Source organism: Dermacentor albipictus, unplaced genomic scaffold (genome assembly GCF_038994185.2).
Source record: "Dermacentor albipictus isolate Rhodes 1998 colony unplaced genomic scaffold, USDA_Dalb.pri_finalv2 scaffold_16, whole genome shotgun sequence".
NCBI classification, from domain to species: Eukaryota; Metazoa; Arthropoda; class Arachnida; order Ixodida; family Ixodidae; genus Dermacentor; species Dermacentor albipictus.
The window spans coordinates 4,433,949-4,461,378 of record NW_027225570.1 but is presented as its reverse complement, the minus strand read 5'-3'; the positions used below and the strand labels follow the sequence as shown (position 1 = coordinate 4,461,378).

The window sequence follows — 27,430 nt, the reverse complement described above, 5'->3', positions numbered from 1 at the left end:
CGAGCAAGGAGAGTTTCAGGCGCAAAATCTCTGATTGCGTAGACCGTGTTTTTAAGTTTGGGCCCACACGACAGAATGTTTTCTTTTGTTTTAAAATGAGCTAATTTAATAATGATTGGGCGCTGTTTATCCGTACAGTATTTTCCGAGTCGATGTGCACGTTCTATACTACCAGTGTCTAGTTCCACACCGAGCTCAGTAGAGCAAAGGGCTCGTACCTGTTTTTCGGATTCTTCCCAACTTTCTTTTTCGCAGTCCTTAAGGCCAAAAAAAAGTAAGTTGTTTCTTCGCATACGATTGTTTGCGTCAATATTGGCGGCCTGAAGGACTGCAAGCTCTCGTTTTATTTCGTTGGTTTCTTCTATTTTCGAATTTGCTGATTCTTTCTTATGAGCAAATTCCAACAAAGAAATGCGGTTGTTCAGTTCGGATATAAGCTTTTCGTGGTTGTCTTGCGTAGCCTTCAATTCTTTTAGCTCATTTGATAAGCTGACTTGTGTGTCCTCAAGGCGTTTGAGGGCTTCTAGAACGGATGAATTATCAAATAATGTCGGCGGTCCTGGGTTGAGCTCTACGTCGCCTGATAGGTATAACATCAGTTGGGATAACAGGTGGGATAATATACAGTCACAACACATTTGCACAGCGCTACGCCACTTGATCACATAGGGGCAAGACACCGCTAAAAGGCAGCGGTTGCTACTTTTGCATTCAATGGAATTGTTCAGGTAACCAACCTGTAATGTCAGCAGCGGGTTGAGCATGGTGCAGCGTGCGGTGTCGTGCCCCAGGTGATCTGTGGCGGGTCGCGGTATATATGCTGGGTGGGCGGGTCCGGTGATTGATGACGTCGATGAAGGAATGGGTTGCCAGGCGAGCAGTGGTTTCCGGGCTAGGTTCGGAGCGTCGTTGAATACCGTGCCGAGCACACGGTCGTTGACTGCGCACTCCGCACTGTGAACGGTTGACGGGACTTGAGGGAAGGGGCATTCAGCAGCAGGCAGCCAGAACAGCAGAACCTGTAATGTCAGCAGCGGGTTGAGCATGGTGCAGCGTGCGGTGTCGTGCCCCAGGTGATCTGTGGCGGGTCGCGGTATATATGCTGGGTGGGCGGGTCCGGTGATTGATGACGTCGATGAAGGAATGGGTTGCCAGGCGAGCAGTGGTTTCCGGGCTAGGTTCGGAGCGTCGTTGAATACCGTGCCGAGCACACGGTCGTTGACTGCGCACTCCGCACTGTATGGGTAAATTCTTTTTTTTTCATTCAGAACTGAGCTTATATATGAAAAGTATTCTCAAAAATCAGACTTGATCTCCAAGTTAACCTCATACTATGGATGGGCTCTGAAGACCCACAAAAAAGAAGTAGATGCCACTCAAAATGCAGTGATGGTCACATATCATGACATTACATCAAACGATGATGTGGCTAATCACACTCTTTGTCCATCAAGCCCAAACTCCTGGTGCAAGCAAAATACTGCAGTGGCCAAGGGTGAGCCGGTTCCAAACCACCTTCGAAAGCTACCTCCTCATGTGTGTCAGGCTTTACATCCCATATATGAACGTCTTTCAGACAAGAAACTGCTGCAACGTTGCCAGCGTGGTAAAACGCAAAATAACAACGAAAGCCTGCATTCGATGATCTAGGCACTGGCGCCAAAAGACCAGCCCGATTATTTGTTCATGGTGGAGGCTGCTGTGGCAGGGGCAGTAATAAAGTTCAATGCAGGCAATGCAAGGGCCTCAAAGGACATAATAAATGAACTATGTCAAAATCCAAGCCAGCAAAGTCGCACCCACATGGCCGAGAAAGATAGGCGTCGAATGGCAGCATCAGCCAAGAAGTGAAAAGTGTCAGAAAACTTGTGCCAGCCCCTCAAAAGGCAGCACACAGGGGCTGGGAGTCAGCAGTGTCGCGTGGTTGGTGCCACGGGGCACGGGCATGCAGGGACGGACCGCCACGTACCGTCACTTGCTTAGACGAAAAGGGAATGACCCTCCTTTATTGGGTCCGTACATATATACACACACACAGGTCACAGGGTGCGCCACACTCTGGTGGCAGCCTAACAAACCGGGTTGCACTGTGGCGACCTCTACATCTCCCCCCTTGAAGCTTTGAAGGTCAGACGGGAGGGACTCAGGAAGCCAAACACATCAGAAAGTTTCAGAAGTTCAAACGGCGCGGCGGAACAACAGGCCGGCCGTAACGTGTTCGTGTCACACCGTCACTGCGGTCCCCGACTGCAGGGGACTGTTGCACAGACCGTCCGAGGGGGACCGTAGATTCCACGATGTTGGCAGGCTGAGGTTCCTGACAGCGAACTTGCTGCAGTGGTGGTGGTTCCTCTCCGGAGGCAGTAGGCCCAAAAGGCACTAGGTGACGCCAGTTGCACTGTAGGGTGCCACCTCGCTCTGTTTCGACCACATAGCTTCTTGGTCTTTGCCCCGGACTGAGGACCGTAGCCTGCACTTGATCAGGTCGCACCCAGACATGCCGACTTGTTTGGAGTGGCGGTAAGTCTCGAGCTCCATGCTGCCTGTTGTAGTTGTTGGCCTGCTTCTGCTTGTAAGCCATATCCTTGGCGACGACACCTTTCATTGGCAGCCAGTTGGGATGTAGCTGGGAGTCTTGCTTTGGGACTCTGGTTCTGAGTTGACGTCCCATCAACAGCTGGGCTGGACTAAAGCCGTAGACTCCTGGAGTATCCCGATAGCTGAGCAGAGCAAGATGAGGATCCTTTGACTTGCGTAACAGGTCCTTGATTGTACGCACCATCCTCTCCGCCTCTCCGTTCTACTGAGCGTAGTGTGGACTGCTGGTCCCGTGGTTAAAGCCATATGACGCTGCAAACGCCGCGAACTCTTGAGACGAGAACGGTGGACCGTTGTCTGACCCGACTTCTTGCGGGATTTCATGACAGGCAAAGATGGATTTGAGAGTGTCAATGACTGCCTGAGCTGTCGTGCTCCTCGGGGTCACCACCTCAGGGAACCTTGAGTGAGAGTCCACCACCAGGATGAACGTCTGGCCGTTGAGGTCGAACAAGTCCATTCCAAGGAATTCCCAGGGATGTCCAGGTAGGGCCGTGAAGAGCAAGGCCTCGGCAAAGTTCACGCGGGTGGAAGCGCACTGTTCACAGTTGGCGACGAGAGAGGCGATGTCTTTTGAGATACCGGGCCACCAAACTGACTCCCAAGCTAGGGCTTTGGTCCTGTTGATGCCCTGATGACCTTCGTGCAACAGCGTCAAGGCCGCCGGTCAAAGGGACGATGGGATGACTATCCGAGCGCCTTTCAGCAGAACACCGTCACAGACAAAGAGCTCCTCTGTCACAGAGGCTGTTAAGAACGGCCAGCTGCAGTGCAAGTTTTGCGAACCAGTTGCGACTGTGGCGGCAACTTTCCTGGAGCGTCGCCGCACACCTCTAGCCACGGCGTGACTAAGTCGACTGTATGTGAACAACAATATGTGCGTCCTCAACTCTCCATCGCTGGAGCTGAGTTTGACGAAGTCACCACTGTAACTAAACGGGCTCGGCGGACCAACTATTGTTACTGAGCCGCGGGAACGTCTACTGAGACCCTTTCCCACGCGCTGACCAAGACGCCAGACAATGGGCGGCCGGCGGGCGCGCTGCAGTTCGGGGAATAAATGCCCCTATGGTGGTGGGTTGTCTCCCCTACGGTGCCTGGTCAACTTGCCTACGGTGCTTCGACGGCCGTTTCCGTCACCTGGGTATCAGGACAGGACCGAGTGTTTAAAAACCGCTGTTGTGCGGCTGCCCAGGACACACTCTCTCAAGCAGTCATGCTAGACTGATATACTTTCTCAAACAGTCATGTTAGACGGATATAAATACTGTAAATAAACCCATATTCCTCGTTCTCGATGAGAAGCAGTCCTTCCCTTCAACAACGTCCTCAGCGTGGATAACTTGGACGATGGCATGGGCCAGCTACCTTCTAATTCATGTCCGACTCCAATCTTGACAACGGATCACAAGCGATGGGATTGAACCCCCAATCATAACAACTGGCTGACAGCGGTGAGATGGACTTTGCGACGTGGTGCTGTGTCTGCGGTGAGTGCTTGGTTCTTGCTTTCACTCTCTAGGATTCATCTTGTGGTTCTGTTTAGAACAGTAGGGAAGCTAGATTGTTCAGTGTTAGCTAGGTTGTGTTTTCCTAGCTAGATTTAGCAAGCAGGATCAAGGCAGTAAAGCCGCAATCATGGAGTTAAGGACACTGCTGAGAGACGAGTTGTTGATTGTTGGTGAGGAACTGGGCCTAGATGTACGCAAGGAAATGCTAAAATCGGAATTATTGCACTTAATTTCCAAACAGGCCAGTGAGGAAGAAATTGAAATGGGGTTGGAACTTCTGAAAAATGAGAGAAACAGGACAGAGAGAGAGAAGAACGGAACAGAGAGAGAGAGGAACGCGAGTCAAGAAAAATGCAACTTGAACTGCAAACGTTGTGGAGTTGTCTCAAGGAAGTGAAGGGGCTCTGGGACGATCAAGTGAGGCAGAATCATACCGCATGGACAGGCTATTAAAGCCATTTGAGGTCGGGACCGACATAGGCTTGTTCCTATGCAATTTTGAAAAGACTTGCGAGAAGATGAACTTCGGTCAAGTACATGGCCACAGCGGTTGCTGTCACTGTTGCCGTGTGAGGTGGTGGAAGTAATCGCCAGACTCAGTGCACAGGATGCATACGATTATGCAAAAGTTAAGGCTAGTCTCCTGAAGAAATAACGCCCTTTCAGCTGAAGCTTTTCGGCAAAGGTTTAGGAGCATAGGCAAGAAAGATAGGGAGGGGTATCCGGAGTTTGCATACGGCTTAAAGGCCAACCTAGTCGAGTGGCTGAAAAGCGCGGATGCGTACAACAGCAGAGACATGATCATTGAATGCATGTGTCTAGAGCAGTTTTACAAAACCATCCCCCAAGCTGTGAAACTGTGGGTGCAAGACAGAGGGAATGTAAACACTGTGGAAAGGGCGGCTGAATTAGCCGAAGAGTACGCAACCCGTAGAAAGCTGAACGCCGAGGACGGAAATTGGGACGGTCGAAATGGACCACGGAAACCATTTCCGTTCAAAAAGGGTTCGCAGAGTAGACGACCGGAGCCTCTACTGTATACGTGGAGGAAAAGCCCTCAGAAAAGAGCGAGGAGAAATCAAACGGGGAAACATTACCAAAAGAGCAGAAAAGAAAAATCGAATCTTTCAGACCAATCCGCTATTATAAATGCCACAAACTGGGACATATAGCTATAAACTGCGGGAAGCCTAGCGTAGTTTTCTCCTACGTGGATGAAAAAGACGAGAATATGGAACTTTAAGCCCATATCTTCATGACCTGCAAGCCAATGACAAACAGACAGTGCCGCCACGATGGACATTGTCCATCCGTCTTACGTAACGGTAGATGACTTCACCGGAGAAGTAGCATGGATAAAACAGGTTGTAGAAGAACACAGCGTGTGTCTGCCCATGGCCAAAGTCAAAATCAGTGGACCATTTGGGAAGCTAGAGACTGAGGCTGCAGTTTCCAAATTTTTGTCACTGCAGTACCCTTAAAACTTTTCGAATCGTTCGAATAAGTTACTGCGTGAAAAAGGGCTTAAACTGGGAGAGGGCATAGTACAGCCATTGAAGCGAGGCCAAGCCCGTAAAATCGCGTCGGTTTCGGCTGAAAATGCACAAGCTGCTCCAGCGGAAGCAGAAAAGGGGATAAATTCCACACCTGAATCCGAGCTAGGCCCGAGGGACAAAAAACAGTTGAGGAGAGCCTGCCAGCTGACCAGCTCAATCAGAGCGTATCACTAAAGTGTCGAAGTTCAAGCCTGCAGGAAGAGCAAGCTGACGCAATCGCAAGCAAGACAGGGTCATTATTATCACCGGCCTCAAAGAACTTTGATAAGCTCTTACATGTGGATAGAGAGTCATTGGCAGCCGAGCAAAAGAATGATGAGAGCTTAGCTAAATTACATCACACAGCCAAAGAAGGCATTGCTAGGCGCAACATGATGATACATGAGAGAGGAGGATTGTTGTATCGGCACTACGGAGATCGAAAGGGTAGGATTTTAGATCACTTAGTCGTACCTACTAAGTACAGGGAGGACCTTTTGAATCTCTGTCATGGAAATGGGTGGTCCGGCCACCTAGGCATAAACAAATCAAAGGAAAGATTGCTTATGGAAATCTACTGGCCTGGCTGTTTCAAAGACGTAGATAACTTTGTAAGATCATGCGACAACTGCCAGCGCTCTGGTAAACCAGGTGAGACATGGAAAGCTCCACTGAAGGTAGTGCCCTTAATAAGAGAGCCTTTCAGACGACTTGTAATAGACATGGTAGGGCCTATTCCAAAAACAGAAACGGGCTACAGGTACTTGTTTAGCATGCTGTGTCCGGCTACAATGTTTCCAGAAGCAATCCCTCTGAAAGAGCTCAGCTCCATTGAAGTAGTAGACGTTGTTTTGACAGTGTTTGCACGAGTTGGGTTTCCAGCCGAAATTCAGGCAGATCAAGGGTCAGTATTCACGAGCGCACTGACTTCATCATTCTTGAAAAAGTGCGGGGTAAAGTTAATACACAGTTCTGTCTATAACCCTAAGTCAAACAGTGTAGAGAGGTGGAATTCAGTGCTTAAGCAAGTTTTGCGTGCGCTCTGTTACGAGCACAAGGAGGACTGGGAGAACTGTCTGCCGGCAACTGTGTTTGCTTTGCGAACGGTTCCACATGAAGCGATAGGGTTCTCACCAGGAGAACTAGTGTATGGGAGGACACTCCGTTCTCCACTGAGAATGTTAAGAGAGATGTGGGAGGAAAGAGGGGAGAGTCCAACAGTGGTTGAATACGTGCTAAATCTGCTGGAACGGCTAAGCGCAACCCAAGAACTAGTCGAAAAGAACATGGGAATAGCTCAAAAGAACGCCAAATTCTATTACGACAAGAACGCAAGGCTTCGTACGTTTAACGCCGGAGACCAGGTAATGATCCTCAAAACTTCAAGAAAGAACAAGCTTGAAGTTCACTAGGACGGGCCCATTAAAGTGTTGCACAAACTTTCAGACACTAACTATGCTCTGAAAATGCCTGGTCGCAGGAAGGAGGTGAGAATATATCACTGCAATTTGATGAAGCCATATATAGAGCGGAGCGGAGTCGTTAACTATACCATCAAAGAGCAGGATGGCACTAGTACCAAGATTAAGGAGTATAGGGTGACCTCCAACTCTGAAATTGGCCTAGAAGAAGTAGTAAAACATTCGGTAAGCTCGCACGCTCTAAGACTTGAGCAGCTAGAGGACCTAAAAGAGGTGTTAGGGGAATATATTGACAGGTTCAGCGATCGGCCAGTAGAACCGAACTAATAACGCATGAAATAAAGCTGACATCAGCCGAACCCGTAAGATCAAAGCCTTACAGGGTGTCTCCAAGACATAGAGAAATTATGGAGGCAGAGATACAGCGCATGCTAGAGTTGGGAGTTATTGAGCCCGCTGAGAGTGACTACACGTCACCGCTAATACTGGTAGAAACCCCTAACAAGGATCCTCGCCCATGTGTTGACTACAGGAAGTTAAATGCCATCACTAGGGATCAGCTGTACCTGACACCCAACATTGACGAACGAATTGAAAAAGTTAGCACTGCTAAATACATTTCAACTATAGATCTCATGCGGGGGTACTGGCAAGTTCTCCTTTCAGAAAGTGCCAGCCGCTATGCCGCATTCATCTCGCCTGTGGGCACTTTTCGCCCTCTCGCACTCAGCTTCGGGCTGAAGAACGCGCCGTTTAGCTTCTCTAAGTTAATGGATATTGTCCTAAAAGACTTGCAGGAGTTCGCCTTGCCATATCTGGATGATGTAGCAATTTTTTCGGACAGCTGGGAACAACACGTATCGCACCTCAAACAGGTTTTCTCACGGTTGAGGGAAGCCGGCTTAACGATGAAAGTGGAAAAGTGTAGATTTGGTTGTTCGCAGTTTACTTATCTGGGCCATGTTGTCGGCCAGGGCACGAGACGACCGGCCGAGCTGAAAATAGCTACGATGGAGAATTTTCTCAGCCGCGCACGAAAACAGACCTTCGTTCATTTTTGGGACTTGTGGGGTACTATCAACGGTACATTCCGAATTACTCGCAAATGGCAAGTCCATTAACGGACGCCCTCCGAAAGGGAGCACCAAGTAGCGTACACTGGGATAAGGACAAAGAGAACGCTTTCCAAAGTTTGAAAATGCTATTGGTTTCTCGTCCTGTGCTTCACGCGCCAGACTGCACAAAGGAATTTATAGTTCAATGCGACGCAAGCGACAGAGGTTTGGGCGTGGTACTTAGTCAGGTCGGCGAGGATAACAAGGAGCATCCTATCCTCTATGCCAGCCATAAACTAAATGTAAGAGAGGAAGCCTACAGCGCTTTAGGGAAGGAATGCGCTTGTTTAGTTTGGGCCGCCCAGAAGTTGTCGTGTTACTTGTACGGAGCGAAGTTCATCTTCGAGACCGACTACTGTCCTCTGACGTGGCTCAATCAAATGTCGCACAAAAATGACTGCTTGCTCCGATGGGAGTCTCACTCTCCAAGAGTACAACTTCTTCGTTAGATATAAAAAGGGAAAGTTGCATAGCAATGCAGATGGTTTGAGCAGGCTAATTTGAATTCTGTGTTTGAGGGTCCCGCCTAAATTTTAGGGTTACTAGTGTTAATTTTATTAAGCCAAGAATATCCCCTCTCATTTAGCAGGATTCCTTCCATGATTGCTGAATTTGTCAGCACGAAATTGCTTCAAAAATTGGCATAGCGAAATGCAGCATGTTTTGTTTCTGCACTTATGTTTTCTTTGAAACCTAGCGGGTGTAAAGTGCGAGCCAAGGTACGTCATCTCGGTGCAGAGCCGTGTTGTGGGGTTCATTTTGCAGTTGCCTGTCCTTGTTGGATGTTTTGGGGCGGTGACATCATTACACAAGTGGTCGCTGCGAGCCAAGGCATCACCCCCGGGCCACCCGCCATTCTCTTCTTGCCCAGCGGTTGTTAGCGCTAGACAGTCGAGATTTTCCGGGCCATTGAGGCGCTGTTAAGAACAGCCAGCTGCAGTGCAAGTTTTGCCAACCAGTTGCGACTAAGTTGACTGTGTGTGAACAACAATATGTGCGTCCTCAACTCTCCGTCGCTGGAGCTGAGTTTGACGAAGTCACCACTGTAACTAAACGGGCTCGGCGGACCAACTATTGTTACTGAGCCGCGGGAACATCTACTGAGACTTCTTCCCACGCGCCTACCAAGACGCTAGACAATGGGCAGCCGGCGGGCGTGCTGCAGTTCGGGGAATAAATGCCCCTACGGTGGTGGGTTGTCTCCCCTACGGTGCCTGGTCAACTCGCCTACGGTGCTTCGACGGCTGTTTCCATCACCTGGGTATCAGGACAGGACCAAGTGTTTAAAAACCGCTGTTGTGCGGCTGCCCAGGACACACTCTCTCAAGCAGTCATGCTAGACTGATATACTTTCTCAAACAGTCATGTTAGACTGATATAAATACTGTAAATAAACCCATATTCCTCGTTCTCGATGAGAAGCAGTCCTTCCCTTCATCTACGTCCTCAGCGTGGATAAGTTGGACGATGGCATTGGCCAGCTACCTTCTAATTCATGCTCGACTCCAATCTTGACAACGGATTACGAGCGATGGGATTGAACCCCCATTCATAACAAGGCGTACTTTGAGAGGAGCAGTGGTATCTTGGTCTTTTGTGGCCAACCATGCTGGCAGTAGGAGGCGACGGCCTTGCACTCGCCATGGGACTCTTGTGCCTGTCACACGTCTTTAGGGCTGAGTGGCAAGACTTCCGACATGCAGCCAACTACCTGTGCTGCAAAAAGTTCAATAGTGTCTAGAGGAGTGGATGGTTTGTAGGTGATGCGCGACAACGTATCGGCTGTGGCTAGCAGCTTTCCTGGCACATGCAGCATACGGAACTGGTATCGCATGGTCTTCAGCCGTAGTCTCTGAATACGAGGCGGCAACATGTCCAGTTCCATCTTGCCGAGAAGTGAAACGAGTGGCAGGTGGTCACTCTCGACGTCGAAGGGGATGCCACGGACGAACTCGTTGAACCTTTGGATAGCCCACGTCGTTGCCAAAGCTTCTTTTTCAGTCTGGCTGTAACGCTGCTTGGTCTCGGTCATTGACCTCGAAGCGAACGCGACTGAGTGGCGCTCTCCTGAGGCTTGCATCTGTAGCAAAACTGCGGTGAGTCCGAATAAGCTTTCGTCTGCAGACACTGTAGTGGCATACGACGGGTGGTACTTGGCCATACACCTGTCTGACGTCAAGAGTTCCTTGATTTTCTCGAATGCTGCCTTTTGCTTGTTCTGCCACACCGAACTCGCAGACTTGTTCAGTAAGGCTCTGATTGGCGCCATGACATCCAAGATGTGTAGCAAGAATCTGGCAAGATGATTCACCATTCCAAGCAGTCTTCTAATGCCAGTGACGTCTGTTGGAGCTTCTATGGCTTTGACTGCCTTGACCTTGCCCGGATCTGGCCTGATGTCCTGTGCTGAGATGACAACTCCGAGAAAGGAGACCTCGGGTACCCCAAAATGACACTTGCCCTGGTTCAATGTGATACCTGCTTTTGCAAGGCGAGATAGCACCTGGCCCAGTCTGGCGTAATGTTCCTGGCGGGTGCGTCCGAAAACCAAAATGTCATCTATCATATTGACGACTCCTTCTTGACCCTCCAGGATTCTTGCCATCTGCTTTTGGAAGTACTCTGGTGCGGAGGTGATGGCAAAGGGGAGCCGGCAGAAGCAGTATCGGCCATGTGGGGTGATGAATGTCGTAAGCTCTTGGGAGTCTTTAGAGAGCTTCACCTGGTGGAAGCTTGCGGTCGCGTCTAGCATCGAAAAAACTGTTGCATCGCCGAGGAGGCCAAGGACTTGCTCGACAGTTGGTAGAATATGTTGTTCCCGGAGGATGACCTTGTTCAGTTGTGTCAAGTCGACGCAGAGCAGGTAGGAACCATCGCCTTTCCAGACGACGACGAGACCCGAGCACCATGGTGTTGGCTTGTCGACCCTACGGATCACGCCTATTGTCCAGCTCATGGCGGACGATCTCGAGCAGCAGGATGGGGATCCGGCAAGGTACGTTTAGCGAGAAACGTACGGCATCAAATTTCAACCGGATTTTGTATTCGTCCTTGAGAGTGCCCAATCCATTGAAGAGCTCGGCGTGCAGCGTTGCTTTTTAAGTCTTGAGTTGATCAAGAAACCGAACTACTTGGAGGGCTTGGAGCGCTGGCAGTCCCAGAAGAGGCACAGTGAGAGACTGGATCACGTAGAGGCGCTGACAGCTTGTTTTCCCTTGCCACCAAAGTCATGCCAGATACGAGCCCAGCACGCGTAGTGGCTGTCCTCCCAGGCCAGTGAGCAGAGTGTCGACTTGGTCGAGTTTGTCAGGCAACGTAGGAAAGTCGCTGGGAACGGCAGATACTTTAGCTCTGAAGTCAACCTTGAGCTGCACTGTGTAGTTGTCAACGGTGACGTCGACAAACTTTGCCGTGGCGGGCGTCGTGACGGCGTGCAGGTGAACGGAGCTGAGCTTGTACTGCTTGAACTTCCGTGAGCGGCATACTTCGGCAAAGTGACCTTTCATTTTGCAGAAGTTGCAGGCGGAGCGTCGGGCTGGGCAGCCTGAACGTCGATGAGGTGCGCGGCCACAGAATTCACATGTGGACGGCTCGCGTGAGCGCTCTGCTTGCGGCTGCGGCGAACGAGGCTTAGCGCCAGAGCGACGACAAAAGGGGAACTTGTTAGCTTTTGTGGCGTCGAGGTTGAGCTCGCGAGAGTGCTCGGTGTGGTTCTGGGGCAACGCTTGTTCCCTGTCGGCGTCTTCGGATTGACGGGCTTGTGTCCAGCCGTCCTGTAGTGTCAACTTCGCGTTCCGGCACAGCTGGTCTGAGAGACGGGAGTCGCGGAGGCCGACGACGAACCGGTCGCGTACGAGCCTTTCCTCGACAGCAGCAGACGGATAGTTGCAGCGCTTAACCATCCTGCGCAGTTCTGCATAGTACGTGTCGACGCTTTCGTCGGGCAGCTGAACACGTCTGTGGAACCGTGACCATTCGTAAAGCTCGTTTGCCGGGTGCACGAAGTGCCCAGTGAAGCGGGTGGCAACGGTTTGGTATGAAGCGAGCGGCTGGGCGTCGAGCGAAAAGGTCTCGAGAAGCGGGCGGGCCTCCGGGCCCATGCAGTACAGTAGCGAGCGTACCTGCATGTCTTCCGACGCTCGCGTCAGTCCGGAAACTGCTGCGTAGTCTTCGTAGCGGCTGAGCCATGTCGCCCACGTTGGCGGGTTCGCGAAGCTGAACGGTGCCGGCGGCTGGAAGTTGACGCTGTACAGTTTCGGCGGCTTGCCGGTCTTGAGGGACATCTTTGTGCCTTCCTATGAGGTGAGGGCTAAGGCAGGGGGGCGTTATCCGGCAACTTCTGACACCATGTCGCGCGGTTAGTGCCACGGGGCACGGGCATGTAGTGACGGACCGACACGTACTGCCACTTGCTTAGACGAAAAGGGAATGACTCTCCTTTATTGGGCCCAAACATATATACACACACACAGGTCACAGGGGGCGCCACACTCTCGTGGCAGCCTAACAAACAGGGCTGAACTGTGGCGACCTCTACAAGCAGGACTACAGTTGAACCCCGTTCATACGTTTTTCACCGGACCGGGAAAAAAAAACGTAACAGCCGGGAAAACGCAACAGTGAGGAAAGCTCCGAAAATGAATGAAAAAAAAAAGGGCAGCTTCAACTATAGACAATTTATTTCCACAGAGTGCGCTTAGGACTTAAAAAAGTCTAGAATGGTGGCTTGCCGTTTCTTTCGCTCGCTAGAAATCGCCACACATTTCTCAATAGCCTGGGAGGCCGCATTGCTGTCAGCGTCGCTGTGAGGTGCGACGTACCTGCGGAGGAGGTCCAGAGCCGCGACGGCTTCTGCAAAGCTAGGATTTGGCCACTCCCCAGCATCACGCGGCTCGTGCTCCTCGTCGTCACTGCGCCACGGCAATAGCAACGGACGAAGGAATATCCGCGGGAAATTTTGCCCTCTTTGGCGTAATCATGCTAACCTTCTAACGATTGTTTAGTATTGCTGCGGAGCGCGCGCGTTCGAGCAGCCCGATTGCGCGCGGCGCGGCGTGGATTCGCGAGAAATGTAAACAAGAGAGGAGAGCTGGCCCAATAGGCGGAGCAACGCCACGAGCAATGCCAACTTCCGGTTTCACTTTTGCTTCACAAAGAGTGACGTGAGGGCCTCTCCCGAGTTTCCTTCCTCCGTGAGTCGACCCGTCCAACAACGATGCGGTGACCGTAATCACAGTGATGATAGTTAGAGCATTTTTTCACGAATGGCCACTTAGTGGCAGTCTCTCGAACTGGCGTGCGGCTTCTTGCAGCCAGTTCTATAGCCAAGCCCGGCCAAGCCCAGCCAAATCTAGTCGGAAGCCAAAATGGCGGTTAGAGCGCGTTGCCTACTTTAGCCCAGGCGGGTTCGGGGTGCTAAGTTGCGACGTATCATGCGGGAACGTTTTCACAGCTACTACGTAACAGTGGGGTTCCTTATACATTGGATCCTATGGAGTCTATGCCGGGACGGGATGAAAACGACGTAGCAGCCGGGAAAACGCAGCAGTGAGGAACGTAACAGCGGGGTTCTACTGTACATGCCTGGTGCCTACTGAGTTGTTCCAGCTGCAAATTTGTAAATAAAATAGGGTTTTGCATGTTTTCTAACTTTTCTGAAAACATGTTTTTGGGTCACTTTACCAGACTGTCGGAGAGATATCTCACGATCTAGAACAGCTAGAGCAGTAATTCTTTCATTACCAGAAAGTGTAATCTAGATATTACAAAGTGCTGACAGCAGAATTTCAAATTTCTGCGCATGTATATTTCCATTTTATTAATTTTCTTTTTGTGTGGTAGGCTTAGGACAAGGAAAGAATTTTGATCTCCTGCAGAATGGCTAATTAGAATGTCATTTGAAATGTTTTCGCAGCATTGCAGTTATTGCACATTATAGCATCTAGCTATGCAGTAATATTCACTTTCTGCTGAGCACTTTTTTTTTTCCATTATCTCTGGAAACAGTAGAGTGGCAGCACTGTCAATCTCCTGTACTAATGGACGTACAAGAAAAATTACTGCATATTATGAATCAGCATAATAAAGCTATGTAAGCTACTTTATTTTCATCAGCTTTGGTGATAAGATGCAGGAAATAATCCTCACAAGCCATGTCCCCCCTTAAAGTTCTTTGTTGTTAACTCGTACTGTAACAACCTTTTATTGAAAACCAACAAAGTTCTTCAAAATTTTTTTTTATGACGAATTCATGCATGAACAAATGTCATTATCGCAATACCATTAAACCTTGATATAATGAAGTCAACAAAATTGGCAGATTACTTTGTTATATTGAAATGTAGCTACAATGAAATTCTACGTCTAAAGTAGGCATGTGCGAATGCTGAATAGTAGATATGGAATGAAATATTGAATATCAGAAATTTATCACCAAATTTAATGTTTACAATATCATCATCAGCAGCAGCAGCCTTTTTGTGTCCACTGCTGGATGAAGGCCTCTCCCTGTGATCTTCAATTACCCCTGTTCTGCAGCAACCGATTTCTACTAGCACCCGCAAATTTCCTAATTTCATCGCGCCACCTAGTCTTCTGCTGTCCTCTACTGTGCTTCCCTTCTCCTGGTACCCATTCTGTCACACTAATGGTCCAACAATTATCTAATCTGCGCATTACACTACCTGCCCAGAGCCAGTTTTTTCTCTTGATGTCTATTAGAATATTGTCTATACCTGTTTGCTCTATGATTCAAACCACTCTCTTTCTGTCTCTTAAAGTTATGCCTAGCATTCTTCGTTTCATCGCTGTTTGCGCGGTCCTTAACTTGTTCTCAAGCTTCTTTGTCAATCTCGAGGTCTCTGCCCCATATGTCAGCACTGGTAAAATGCACTGATTGTATAGTACTAGATGCACTGATTGTATAACGGTAAGGTCCCAGTCAGGAGCTCACGATGTCTGCCGTATGCGATCCAATCCGTTTTTATTCTTCTGTGAATTTGCTTCTCATGGTCAGGGTTCCCTGTGATTAACTTGCCTAGGTAAACGTGCTCCATCATAGACTCTAGAAGCTGTGAATATATGTGCACACAAAACATGTTGCTGCATGTGCTCAACAGACTCCTAGCATGGCATAACAAGAATGGCGCAAGCTATCAGTAACATCGGTACCTAGGAATCAAGATGTACAGCGTGGTATGCTATTATTTAAAGGGAACACAATATCTCCGCTTGTGGTCGTCCTGGCCTGCGCTATCAGGGTGTCTACCAAGTTGAGATTTCCGAATTCCCAGAATTTTTCAGGTTTTCCCTGAGTGCCTACGCAAACTTCCCTGGGCGAAGCAGAACTATTTATGTCAAGACGGCTAACCATGTCGCCTGATGCTGTCACTCTCTAACAAGCATCGGAAAAATTTTTTTAAAAGTACGACTTAATTTAGTTTGAATACTAAGGAGTAGTGTTTATTTTATTCAAAAAGAGAATAGAAGGGAGGGGTCAGCAAAATGCACAGCAAATAAAATGTCTTAAAAATATTGCAATTAATGTCGGACATTCTCAAATACGAATAAAAAGGAGACGCATACAGAATAATAAGAATTTTATCAACTGATAGTAAGCTCAGTGGTATGAGGCCCAAACTTTGTCACAATTGAGATTCTCTCACAACAGCTCGTAAGTCAACCTCAACTGTCCTGACATACTCTCAACCCGCGTACGGCGCCTCAGTGTTGTGCTTCACTGCTATAAAGAGTTTACTTTGGTTTGTACGAGGGACGCCAGCATCTCGGCGTCAGCCAAAACTGTTTTTTGAGCTCAAGCTCCTTCAAAGCGGCCGCACCATGCTTCCTTTCCTGTTCCTTCCGTCCATGTGTAGGTCCTTTCTGTTCTTGGCCTCCTTCTGCCACTTGTTTGCCCCACGGACAATTTGAAGCGCCTTCTTGGTTTCTAGGGGCCACGAGAACGTCCGAAAAATCGGCCAGTTGGAGAAAATGAATGCATGTCTTTTGCCGGCCTTAAGGGCTCAAACTGCCACAGGCACATTCGAAAAAGCTCTGAAGGCCTGTTGGTAAACTTATTAGGCTTATTGGCGCTCATACTGCAACAGGAGATACCGGGTGCACGTGTGTATAATTAAGGAATACATATTGTGTCCCGTGGCAATTGCCCCTTCCCGCACTTCTTATGCTTCACCGCAATGCTTTTGTGTACGCATCACCAAGTAACATTTTTGCACAGAGGCGAAGCTCACTTTCGGGAACCAGTGTTATGCAACGCACAGTGTTTTCCAATTTTCGAAGCCAATTGCGAGGACCACAAAGGAGGAGTCAGTGCCACTACTGACAGCAGAGAATTTTTTCAATGAAAAACACAACACCCAACAGCAAGAAGCTTAATAGCGAACGTCTAAGCAGTTAGGCCTAGCATTGCCGCAGTGGTGGCTATGGCTTCCAGCAGATCTGCGTGCGAGAGTGCCGGTTTGAGGTGGCGAGGTAATGAAAACGGCAACGGTGACGGCTTTGATTAATGCCGTTTCGAACCTGCGGTCATGGTAAAAAGTCAGGAAAATCAGATGGCAAAGGGTTCTTGTGTACAAAATTTCGGACGTTCTGATACAGTGATTCTATGGGTACGCGGCGGTAGTGCGAAACAGTCTGAATTATCGAGCATCCGGAATGTCAGTCATTGTACACTGGCAACTCCTCCAGCTAACAAAAGGCCATCAAAGATGATTCGTTATGATTCCTGTCTGTTACTTGAGCCAGCATTACCGCAACTTTTGTTCCCTTTTAACAAATTTACAGCCAATTTTCCCTGATAGAAGCACAAACAGGGTGTCTACCAAGTTGACATTTCCAAATTCCCTGAGTTTTCTAGGTTTTCCCTGAGTGCTTTTGCAAAATTCCCTGAGTGATGCAGAACTATGTTTTATGTCAAGTCGCGCTGAAACCATATCGCCATATGCTGTCACTCTCTAGTAAGCATATGAAAATTTTTTAAAAGAAAACCGACTTAATCCAATTTGAATACTAAGGAGTAGTGTTTATGTTATTCAAAAAAAGAATAAGGAAGGAGTTATTAAAATGCACAGCAAATAAAATGTCTTCGAAAAAATTTTCAAATCGAGTTGGACACTGTCTAGTACAAATAAAAAGGAGATGCATACAGAAGCAAATATCTTCGAATATGAGCTATTTCTATCAACTGATAGCATGCTCAGTGTCATGCAACTGTCCTGACATACTCTCAGCTCGCGCAAGACGCCTCAGTGTTGTGTTTCGCTGCTTTAAAGAGTTTATTTTGGTTTGGATGAGGGACACCTGCATCTCAGCATCAGCCAACAATTTGTTTTTTGAGCGCAGGCTCCTTCAAAGAAGCGGTCGCGTACTTAATTCCCCGTTCATTCCTCAGTGCGTCGATTCTTTCTGTTCTCGTCCTCCTTTCGCCGCGCGTTCGCCCCACGGACCATTTGAAGAATGCTCTTGGTCAATTTACAGTCAAAGTCCAATTTTACGGACCCCCTAGGGGTCGCGAAAACTTCCGAAAAATCAGGCAGTCCGACAAAATAAATTCATGTCTTTTACTGTCCTTAAGGGCTAAAATCGACACATGTACGTGTGAAGAAGCTCTGAATGCCTGTCAGTGCACTTATTAGGCATATCGGTGCTCCTACTGTGACATGTGAGGGCGGGTGCACACGTGTAAAATTAAGGAATACATACAGTGTCCCGCGACAATTGCCCCTTCCTACGCTTGTTACGCTTCACCGCGTTACAGGACTGTAATGAGGCGAAGCAGACTTTCGGAAAAAAGCATTATGCAATGCGCCGTGCTTTCCGAGCTTCGAAGACAAAATTATTGCTGTCAGCGGAGAAATGAAGAAACACGGCACCGAACGACACGAAGCTTAACAGCGAACGTTGAAGCAGCTAGACCTAGCGTTGCCGCAGTGGTGGCTACGGCTGCCAGCGGATCTGCGTGCGAGAGCACCGGTTCAAGGCGGCGAGGTAATCAAAATAGCAGTGGTGGTGGCTTTCATTAATGCCGTCTCGGACCTGCGATCACGTAAAACGTTTAGAAAATCGGACGGCGAAGAGTTCTTGCATCTGAAATTTTAGACGTTATGATACATTTGACTTTTTGGGGTACGTGGTGGTGCCGCGAAGCCGTCCGAGTTATCGGGAATCCGGAAAGTCGATCGTTGACTGTACCCTGGCAACTCCTCCAGCCGACGACGATTCGTTACGAGTCCTGTCTGTTTCTCGAGCCAGCATTACCGCGACTTCTGACCCTCTAAAAAAATTACAGCTAATTTTCCCTGATAGAAGCGCAAATTCCCTGGGTTTTCCCTGAGTTTTTCCAGACTACTCAAAATCCCCGAGAATTCCCGGTCTTCCCGGTTGGTAGACACCCTGACAAATTCCCTGAGTTTTCCCTGAGTTATTCCAGACTACTCAAAATCCCTGAGAATGCCCGGTTTTCCCAGTTGGTAGACACCCTGGTTATCCTCTTTTGTTGGACATGTACCAACTCGCCCCTATAGAAGTTTTACTGGAGCACGAAATTAGTATGCCTGCACTGATTACTGTTCAATTCTACATGGTCTGGAAAATAGCTTTTTATCAATAGAACCCCTATTGAATAGAATCAAGTGCTTTTTGCCCTCTGAAGCTCAAGCAGTTCTGAAGTTATGTTGTACGGAACTTATGAAATTTTCCGTTTAATAGTCGGTTATATGGCAATTAATTTTTTGCAAAGAAAGCTTTCCTTTCCAGTATTCCTAGCCTTACAGGCAGGTGGGCTTCGCAAGTAATTTTTGGCTCGCGAAGGTCAATCTGTGCGACAGGCGAAAGCGCAGACCACACATCACCTAACTCAGTCATTGTAGTCGTCGTCGGTGCCGTCCGGGTCGACTGCAGTCAGTGCTGACGGTGCAGAGCGAGCACCTTTTCGCCGCCAGTTTTGGTGCAATTTGATTCTCATATCGAAAGGTTCACAGCAAATCTCCGTTCCAGCAAAACTTTTTGTTGGGCTAGTTGGTGCATTACTGAAGCTACCAGGCAGTCATGTAAGCATGCCATACGGAGCAGCTTCCATCAGCAGATTGAAAGGCTAAAGGAGGCGGGGTTCCCACAGACAGTTCTAAGTTCTGTAGTAGAGAGCCTGCTCCAGAAGATAAAAGGGAAAGCAAGAAAAAACACGTAAGAACAAACCAGGAGATTAAGACCTGTAGTTGTACCGTACTCCCACCGCGTAGCCCACAACCTGAAAAAGGTCGCGAGTAAATTCAAAGTCCCGGTTGTTTTCTCAGCCCCTTCAAAACTTGCTACATTGTGCGCCCGCGTTAACAACCAGAAAACAGAACGCGTGACCTGCGGAACCCAGCATACCAATCCACTTGTCAGTTGCAAGGAAGGGGTAGTATATCAAATTCCGCTCTCATGCAAAAAAGTTTACATAGGACGAACGGGGCGGTGTCTAAATGAAAGGCTGAAAGAACACGAAAGGTCACAGGAGAAAGGAACAGGTTCCAATATGGCCATCTACTGCAAAGAGTGCGGGTGCAAGCCTCGCCTAAGAGAGACCATCATTCTGGACAGAAGTCGAGACAGCGTGGCCCGCGAGCTGAAGGAAGCCTTCCACATTAAAAGGAAGGGCATTGAATGCGTAAGCGAACCATCGAAAATTCTCTATAAAAGTGAGATGTCATTTTTAGAAGCCCATAGTTAAATCTGAGCATGTTGCTACGCCGTCCGCACCTGGTGAACATTCCTAATCTTTTAGTTTTTTAGGGGGTACTCCCTTACGGCGGTGTTTGTGTATCGCATAACCATTATCATTTATAGTCATTTGGCCCTGTACACCACGTGTCATCTTCACGAACGTCACATTCACAATCGTTCTATCGCCTTTTGCCCATTTACCATGTGATGTTTTGACAACGCGCGAGTTGCGCCGCCAAATTTGTGTATATATATTGTGTGTTTCCGTCATTAAAGCATCAGTTGTTAGTAAGTGCTCGTCCGTGTCTCTTCTTCTTGTGTCGTCTGTTTGGCGCTATAGTACTTCAACAAATCTCCGTTCCACCACTCACCGTGGTCCCAGCAGCATGTTGACGTGCACCCGAGGAACGGGGCCGCGCCGCCTCCCGCTAGAGGTCGGTGGTGGCAACGTGGTGAAAGGTCGAGTTGCCCGTGTGCCGCAGGGTGCCGCCGTCTCCACCATCGCAGCGCACGCTCGTCATCACGGCTGCCGGTCCCGCCACGGGTGCAGCTGTCGTCGCCCCCGCGCCGTAGTGCTGCAGGTCAACGTGGATGGTGATCTTGTTTGGGTCCTGGTTGGTGGGCGTCACGTCGCCATTGGCCACTGCTGCTGCTGCTACACCGGACAAGTCCTTGTCAGCGGTGGCGGTGCCCGCCCCGTGGTAGGGCACGTAGATGCGCACTGCCTCCCCGCTGGCCTCCGGCGACTCCTGGCCAGCCCGCTGCTGGCTCCTGTTCGGCAGAGGGAATAACTCTACGTCGTCAGGCACTGTGTGCACCCCGAGCACTCGCGAAAATAGCGATGCTTAAGAGGTGTCGCATAACATCGAAACACTTCCGATTAGACCTTTGCTGTAGAACTTATTAAAAGCTTTAGGAGTCTCCTTTCTTTTTTCCCTTCTTTTTTTTTTCAGATTTTTCAGATGCAGTTTCAGCTACAGCCACAGCAGTGCAGTCTTAACTTTTCGGCAGTCGTGTGTCGAGCCCCTCCCGGCACGCAAAACAGTTCCACTCAGACGCAGGGCGGTGCTCAATATGTGCACGTGCTTGCGTTCGTCAGTTATTTGGCTTCTGTTTCAAGCAATAAGTCCACTTTGAAGCGCCTCTAAACAAGGGCAGCACTTTCTTTTTTTTTCTTTTGTCATGCTTGAAAAGATCGTCGCGCAATTTGCGGCATGAAGCATAAAAAAAAATATGGTGGTGCTTTCTGTGCATGCCTTTTCGGTAAGAAGTTCACGCAAGTTCAGCGAATTACAAGATGACTTTAGTGCAGTGGATGAATATACATTGCCTCACAATGGTCAGCAAACATCCTCGATTGAGAAAGAGAGGGCACTTTGGAAGATGGCAACGGTGAGGATCCTGCTGGCCTGCCGTGTCAATCCTGGCCTCTACCCAGGACTGCTTCAAGCACTACCACACAGTGCAAAAGTACTGTTGAGCGCCTCAGGAATCAGTAAATATCATCAAATAAATCACTTGACAAGCATCCGTTTGCCAGAGTGCTTTTTCTGTGTGGCATTTAAATGCACAAAATGACTCGAGTGAAACAACTATAGACTGAGTAATTGCACGTGACTGGAAAGGGTTAAAACATTCCTTAGCCGCTGCCTTCTCTCGAAAATATGTAAAATCTATAAATTAATTCAAATACGGTACTACCCGTAATGTCAAGCATGTCAAGCATAAGGGTCACCTGCACCTTGGCGTCAGCCAGCACTTTCCTTCTCGGGCTCAATCTCCTTCAAAGAAGAGGTGCCACAGTTCATTTCCCAATCATCCCTCAATGCCACGGTCCTTTCTGTTCTTGTCCTTATTCTGCTGCGCGTTCGCCTCACGGACCATTTGAAGCATCTTCATGATCGGTTGTGCAGTCAACATTAGATTTTTTGGACGCCCTAAGGGTTGCTAAAACTTTTAAAAAATTGGGCAGTCCGAAAAAAATGAATGCATGTCTTTTACTGCCTTTAAGGGCTCAAATCGCTACAGGCACATTCGAAAAAGCTCTGGAGGCCTGCCAGTACACCTATTAGGCATACCAGTGCTCGTACTGTGACAGGAGACGGCGTGTGTGCACGTGTATATTTAGAGAATACGTACTGTGTACTGTGACAATTGTCCCGTCCCACACTTGTTAAGCTTCACCGCAATACTTATGCTTCACTGCATAAGGCGAGGCTGCCTTTCAGAAACTGGCATTATGCGACGTGCCGTGCTTTCTAAGCTACAAAGCCAATCACAAGGATTACAGAGGCGGAGTCAGTGTCTTTCAACGAAAAACAAACGAAATTCTTTCAACGAAAAACACTGCACCTAACGGCAAGAACGTTAATAGCGAACGTCGAAGCAGCTAGGCCTCGCGTTGCCGGGGTGATGGCTACGGCTTCCAGAGGATCTGCGTGCGAGAATGCTGGTTTGAGGCGGCGAGGTAATCAAAATGGTGGCGGTTGTGGCTTTGATGAATGCCATTTTAGACCTGCATTCTCAGCAAGAAGTCCGGAAAATCGGACGGTGAAAGGTTCTTGCATCTGATATTACAGACGTCTTTATAGATTGACTCTATGGGCACCTTGCAATGAAGTTTGCCTGTACATGTGGCGCCACCTGGCAGCGGCGCTGAGCACCCGTGAGTAGGCCCTCATCGTCATTTCACCATTGTCTGTGGCGCGTTAAGGCCTGCCCGAAAGCCCACTTTTCCAATTTTCTAATGGATTCACCGCGGCCTCTTGGCAGCTCCTCCGTAAAAGTGTGAACAAAAAGAACACGCGCAGATACTGCTACATTAAGGATTTTCACAACTGCGAAGGGGATGTCTGCATTAAATTGTACCACTTCCCTTCAAAACCGGGGGAAGCAACCCGGTGGCTGAAGTGGACTGTAGTGGTTCATGTTGGTCTTGTGAATTTCTGTTAAACAACTAAGATGTAAATGCAAAAACAAGAAAAAAAATAACCAGCAGCGTCATTCGTAAAAACACACAATAAAGCATCAGCTGCATAAAAAAGCGTGAACTGATTCCCGCTGTTGTAAATCGGTTTAGATAGTTGTTTAACTCGTCTTGCTCCAAAACAAATGCGTAGTGATTGTTACGTGTCAAATCTAGCTTTGTAAGCGCTCCGTGCTGGAGTTTGCATGCACTGTGCTTCCTCCTGCGCCAAGATCAAGACGCGAATGCTGGAACCGAGCTCATTCGTGCAATGTTTTCTCGTACTTAGAACAAGAGAACTGCTGGAACCAAGCTCATTCGCGCAATGTTTTCTCGCACTTAGAACAAGAGAACTAAAGTTGGAGTACACTGCAGCACACGTCGAGTATTCGAAAATTAGCAGTTCTCTTGCGCATGCTAGCGTATATTTGTTCAGTCTTCACATTATTTCATCATTATCAGCCTGGTTAAACCCCCTGCAGGGCAAAGGCCTCTCCCATACGTCTATACTTCAACAACCCCGGTCATTTACCCCGGACTAAACAACCCCGTTGTTTAGACTCGGCTGATTACTCTATGATGCTTCAGCAATAATGCCCTCTCACATTCGAGCCTGAACGTTGACAAAGTGCTTGAGGCACTTTGCCAACGGAGAAAAAAGCATTCACCTGCTAATTCGCCAGAACCTCTACAATTGTGAGGTGCAAGGCACGCTCCAAGTAATGAAGCCACAAATGACAGTTGAAAAGCGTCCACGGCCGTATTTGCTCACTTAAGTGGCATAAAATAATGACTTGTTAACTCACTTTGTGTTCGATATTGTAAGCATGTTTGCTTTGTTGTGACAAATACTTCACGACCTGCGGTGGTTGTTTAGTGGCTATGGCGTTGGGGCTGCTAAGCACGTGGTCACGGGATAAGTCCCAGCCATGGCAGCCGAATTTCGATGGCGTCGAAATGCCAAAACACCAGTGTAATTAGATTTAGGTCCACGCTAAAGAACCCCAACTGGTCCAAATTATTCCGGAGTCCCCCAACACGGCGTGCCTCCTAATCAGATCGTGATTTTGGCACCTAAGACCCCATAATTTAAGCACCTCGCTGTGATGTTCGTGCGGTTTACCTCTTTGACAAGATATACGTGGTTGTAGTCGCAAACTTGACGTCCTTTCTCAAGCATCAGTGGTCCAAATGGGCCTCAATGTTTTCGATTGCCTTAAAACCGCAATTTAGAACAAATGACAGGTTTCAAACAAGCGCTGCAAAAGCAAGCGTCTGTATCAGTGGTTGCCTCGGTGTTTCGTGCAACTAACATGGTGGCGCTGACGGCTGAGCCAATCGCTGCGCCGCCTGACCATTGAAGGGAGCCCATGGGGCAAGTGGTGGTGCCGCGAAGCCATCTGCATTATCAGGCGTGTCCCAAAAATCGAGTGTCCGGAAAATCGGTCGTTCACTGCACGCTGGCAGCTCCTCCAACCGACTGTACGGCGTCAAAGACAACTCGTTACGATTCCTTGCTTTTACACTAGCCAGCATTAGGACGACTTTCGTCCACTTTCATAAAAATGACAGCTAATTTTAGAATTAGAAGCACAAATTCCCTGAGTTTTCCCCGAGTATTTCCAGGCTTTTCAAAATCCCTGAGAATTCCTGGTTTTCCCGGTTGGTAGACACCCTGAAAAATTTTTTATGTTAGCACGTCACATCTTAATCACAAGAAACAATAAGACAAGCTCCAATGTGCTTCCTCAACGAACCCATGCCACACTCTAGACAAATCCATGTACTAAAATACAGTCCATTTCTGTTAATTCAACCCTGACGACAACAAAGAAATTGATCTAATTATCCGGCAGATCGATTTAAACAAGGTGCAGAAAAATATGCCAGAAGATACTGCCGGTTCATTTGGCACTATTTTGCCTGTTCTAACACGCCTCGAATCAAACACGCGACTACTTTCTGCATGTCAAAAATAGAAAAACAACGTAGAAATGTTTTCAGCAAAAAAACGAGCAGGGGTTTAATACGCGTCACACAATGGCGGCCAATGTCCTAAAGTCAGCTTTGCCGCAAGACATTTGCATTATGCGATAAAGCTTACACACACCGCGAGCGCTGTTTGGTATTACTCTCGATCGCACCATACAGGCAATTTTAGGACCAATTTTCCTGGAGAAAAAAAAAAGGGGGGGGGGACGTATGTTATAATCCAGTTAATTCCATAATCAGACATTGTGAGCTATGGTTATATCTTAAATCTTCCCAAGGCATGCCAAAAAGAGGCGGGATATGGCATGTGTTTATTGCACTCACTGCCTCCCAAGCTACGCTGAGGCCGCCACAGAAGGGTTAGGGCCAATGCAAGAGTTGGCTGCGTGCGTGCTGACTGGTCATGTTCAATTTTTCCAGTGAAGGTCAATTTTAGGATCAAAATGATGAAACTTTGGGCCTGTGGAAATGCAGGGGTGCCAGCCAAGAACTTCGGTCGAAATCAAATTAAGCGAAAAGTCAAATTAATTTGAGTCAAATTAACGGAAGTCTACTGTAATACTAACAATTCCCATGGCAGATGAATGACACCAGCAGAAGACGTATTTTCTAGTAGCCATGTTATGAAACTCTACATGCGCTTATGAACCTTGATATTTTTAGAGTGCTACAACCAAACACTAATAATGATAAAATTTGATGGAATATACTAAAAAGTCTTCTATTGCTGCTTATGTTGGGGCCCTTTATGTTTAAAAAAGTTAGTTTGGAGGCATTGTTCTGCAGAGATGCTGTAAAAGTGCACTCTGGTTCTCTACAGACAGCTCGCAGAATCTGCGCCATAGATAATTAAATTAATTTAATTCTGTTATTTTACATACCAAAACAACGATCAGATTACGACACACGCCATAGTGGAGGACTCCCGATTAGCTTTGACCACTTGGGCTTCTTTAACGTGCACTGAAATGTAAGTACACGAGGGTTTTTGCATTTTGCATCCAATGAAATGTGGCCACCAAGCCCGGAATTTAACCCGTGACCTGGGCTCAGCAATGCCACAGTGTGGTGGGTGCCACAAACAAACTAAAAATTTCATTAAGAATTCTTATAATGGCAGCTAAAATTTCAGTGGCAGATATACCTTGGTTTTATGGAGTCAGTGGTGGTGTTGCAGGTCGGACCGAATTTATTTTATTTATTTACAGCATACTGCAGGCAGTGTGGCCCAAGCAGGAGGGGCATGGTAACAAATAAAAGTACATGTATAAAAGGCAGAATTGCAAAAATATGAAATTCAAGAAATGAAACAATATAACACAAAACAGCAATGTTAGTTAGGAAATACTAATAATATGAGTTTGAATTGATTTGGGTGAGTTCAGATGATGGAAAGGGATGAGGTTCCATTCTTCTATGGTTCGAGGAAAGAATGAAAATTTAAAGAGGTTTGTCCTGGCAACGTAAGGGGAGAGAGCGAGGGGGTGGGAATGACTGGTTTTCCTGGAAGCGGAAAGTGTTATGTATGGTCTAGGATCTAAAGAAAATTTACGGTTTATCAAGGAGTAGAGGAACTGCAGGCGTATTATTTTTCGCCTCGTTTGAAGGTTGTGAAAGCCATTTGTCCGCAGTAATTCAGAAACAGACTCTTCTCGGTCGTATTTGGAAAAAATAAAACGTATGGCTCTTCTCTGTATCCTTTCAAGGGCGTAAATATTAATTTTGGTAAACGGGTCCCAAATAACGCACGAGTATTCCAATTTGGGTCGAATAAATGTGGTATAGGCTAAGGATTTTACTTCATGGGATGCATGTTTAAGCTTATGGCGAAGTAGACATAGCTTTCTGAAAGCAGCGGAGGCGGTAGCAGCAATGTGGCTACACCAATTTAGGTTGTTAGTAATTGTAATTCCAAGATACTTGTACTTGCTCACTTCGGCCAAGGGATCTTGGCCAATAGAATAAGGAAATTTTATAAGAAAATTTTATAAGAAATCAGGAGAGTTGGCCTAAAAAATTGGGCTCAAGAAAATCACTTGGGAAATGCATTTGCACCCTTTTGAAACCGGCTTTTTCCTAAACTGGACACAAATAAAAAAAATCTTAAAATTATTGATGTCACATTAGCAATTGAAAAAGAGTTTTATAAATTGGGCATTAAGCAATAAATCTGTAACTGACAGGTATTCCTAGAGCGGGCATGCGTGGCCGAAAGAGGGTTGGGGTTCTCACAGCACTCACAGGGCGGCGCCCCTGGCCGAGGCAACTCCGGCCGCAGGCAGAGATGCGACCGGAGTCTGCGCTGCAGCAGCAGCCGCTGCCTCCAGACTCTCCTGGTAGTCAACGTTGTCGTAGAGCGACGGCGTTCTCCGCAGTGTCGCCGATGGGCTCGAGAAGCTGGAGAGGTCGGCAGCCGACGTCTGCGATGTCTCGGCCAGCGAGTTGCGAGAGCTCAGCGGGTCCACCACCGAGCTCGCACCGTCCTCGCTCGTGTCGCCACCCCTGCGATGCACGACCACAACTGACCGATTCAGAGCTGAGACCATCGTTAGACTTGTCTGATTAAATCGTC

At 48.0% G+C, this 27,430-nt stretch overlaps 2 protein-coding genes across 5 annotated transcripts in view; both read right to left on the bottom strand.

Annotated features, from left to right (window-relative positions):
• LOC135920482 (USP6 N-terminal-like protein) overlaps window positions 1–27,430 on the bottom strand; it is a 236,858-nt gene that overhangs the window by 23,839 nt on the left and 185,589 nt on the right. For 3 of the 4 annotated variants that reach the window (XM_065454750.2, XM_070529008.1, XM_065454751.2), the window contains 2 exons: window positions 27,100–27,360; window positions 20,273–20,672 (listed from right to left, as the gene is read on the bottom strand). In XM_065454750.2, coding sequence (XP_065310822.1) covers window positions 20,330–20,672; window positions 27,100–27,360 — 604 coding nt within the window. In that variant the 3' untranslated portion in view covers window positions 20,273–20,329. Of the gene's footprint in view, window positions 1–20,272; window positions 20,673–27,090; window positions 27,361–27,430 lie in introns of those variants that run through there. The other variant, XM_065454752.2, reaches the window with a different exon arrangement.
• On the bottom strand, window positions 11,408–12,463 carry LOC135920489 (uncharacterized). Its single transcript, XM_065454760.1, has one exon. The coding sequence runs from the start codon at window positions 12,461–12,463 to the stop codon at window positions 11,408–11,410; it is 1,056 nt and encodes a 351-aa protein (XP_065310832.1).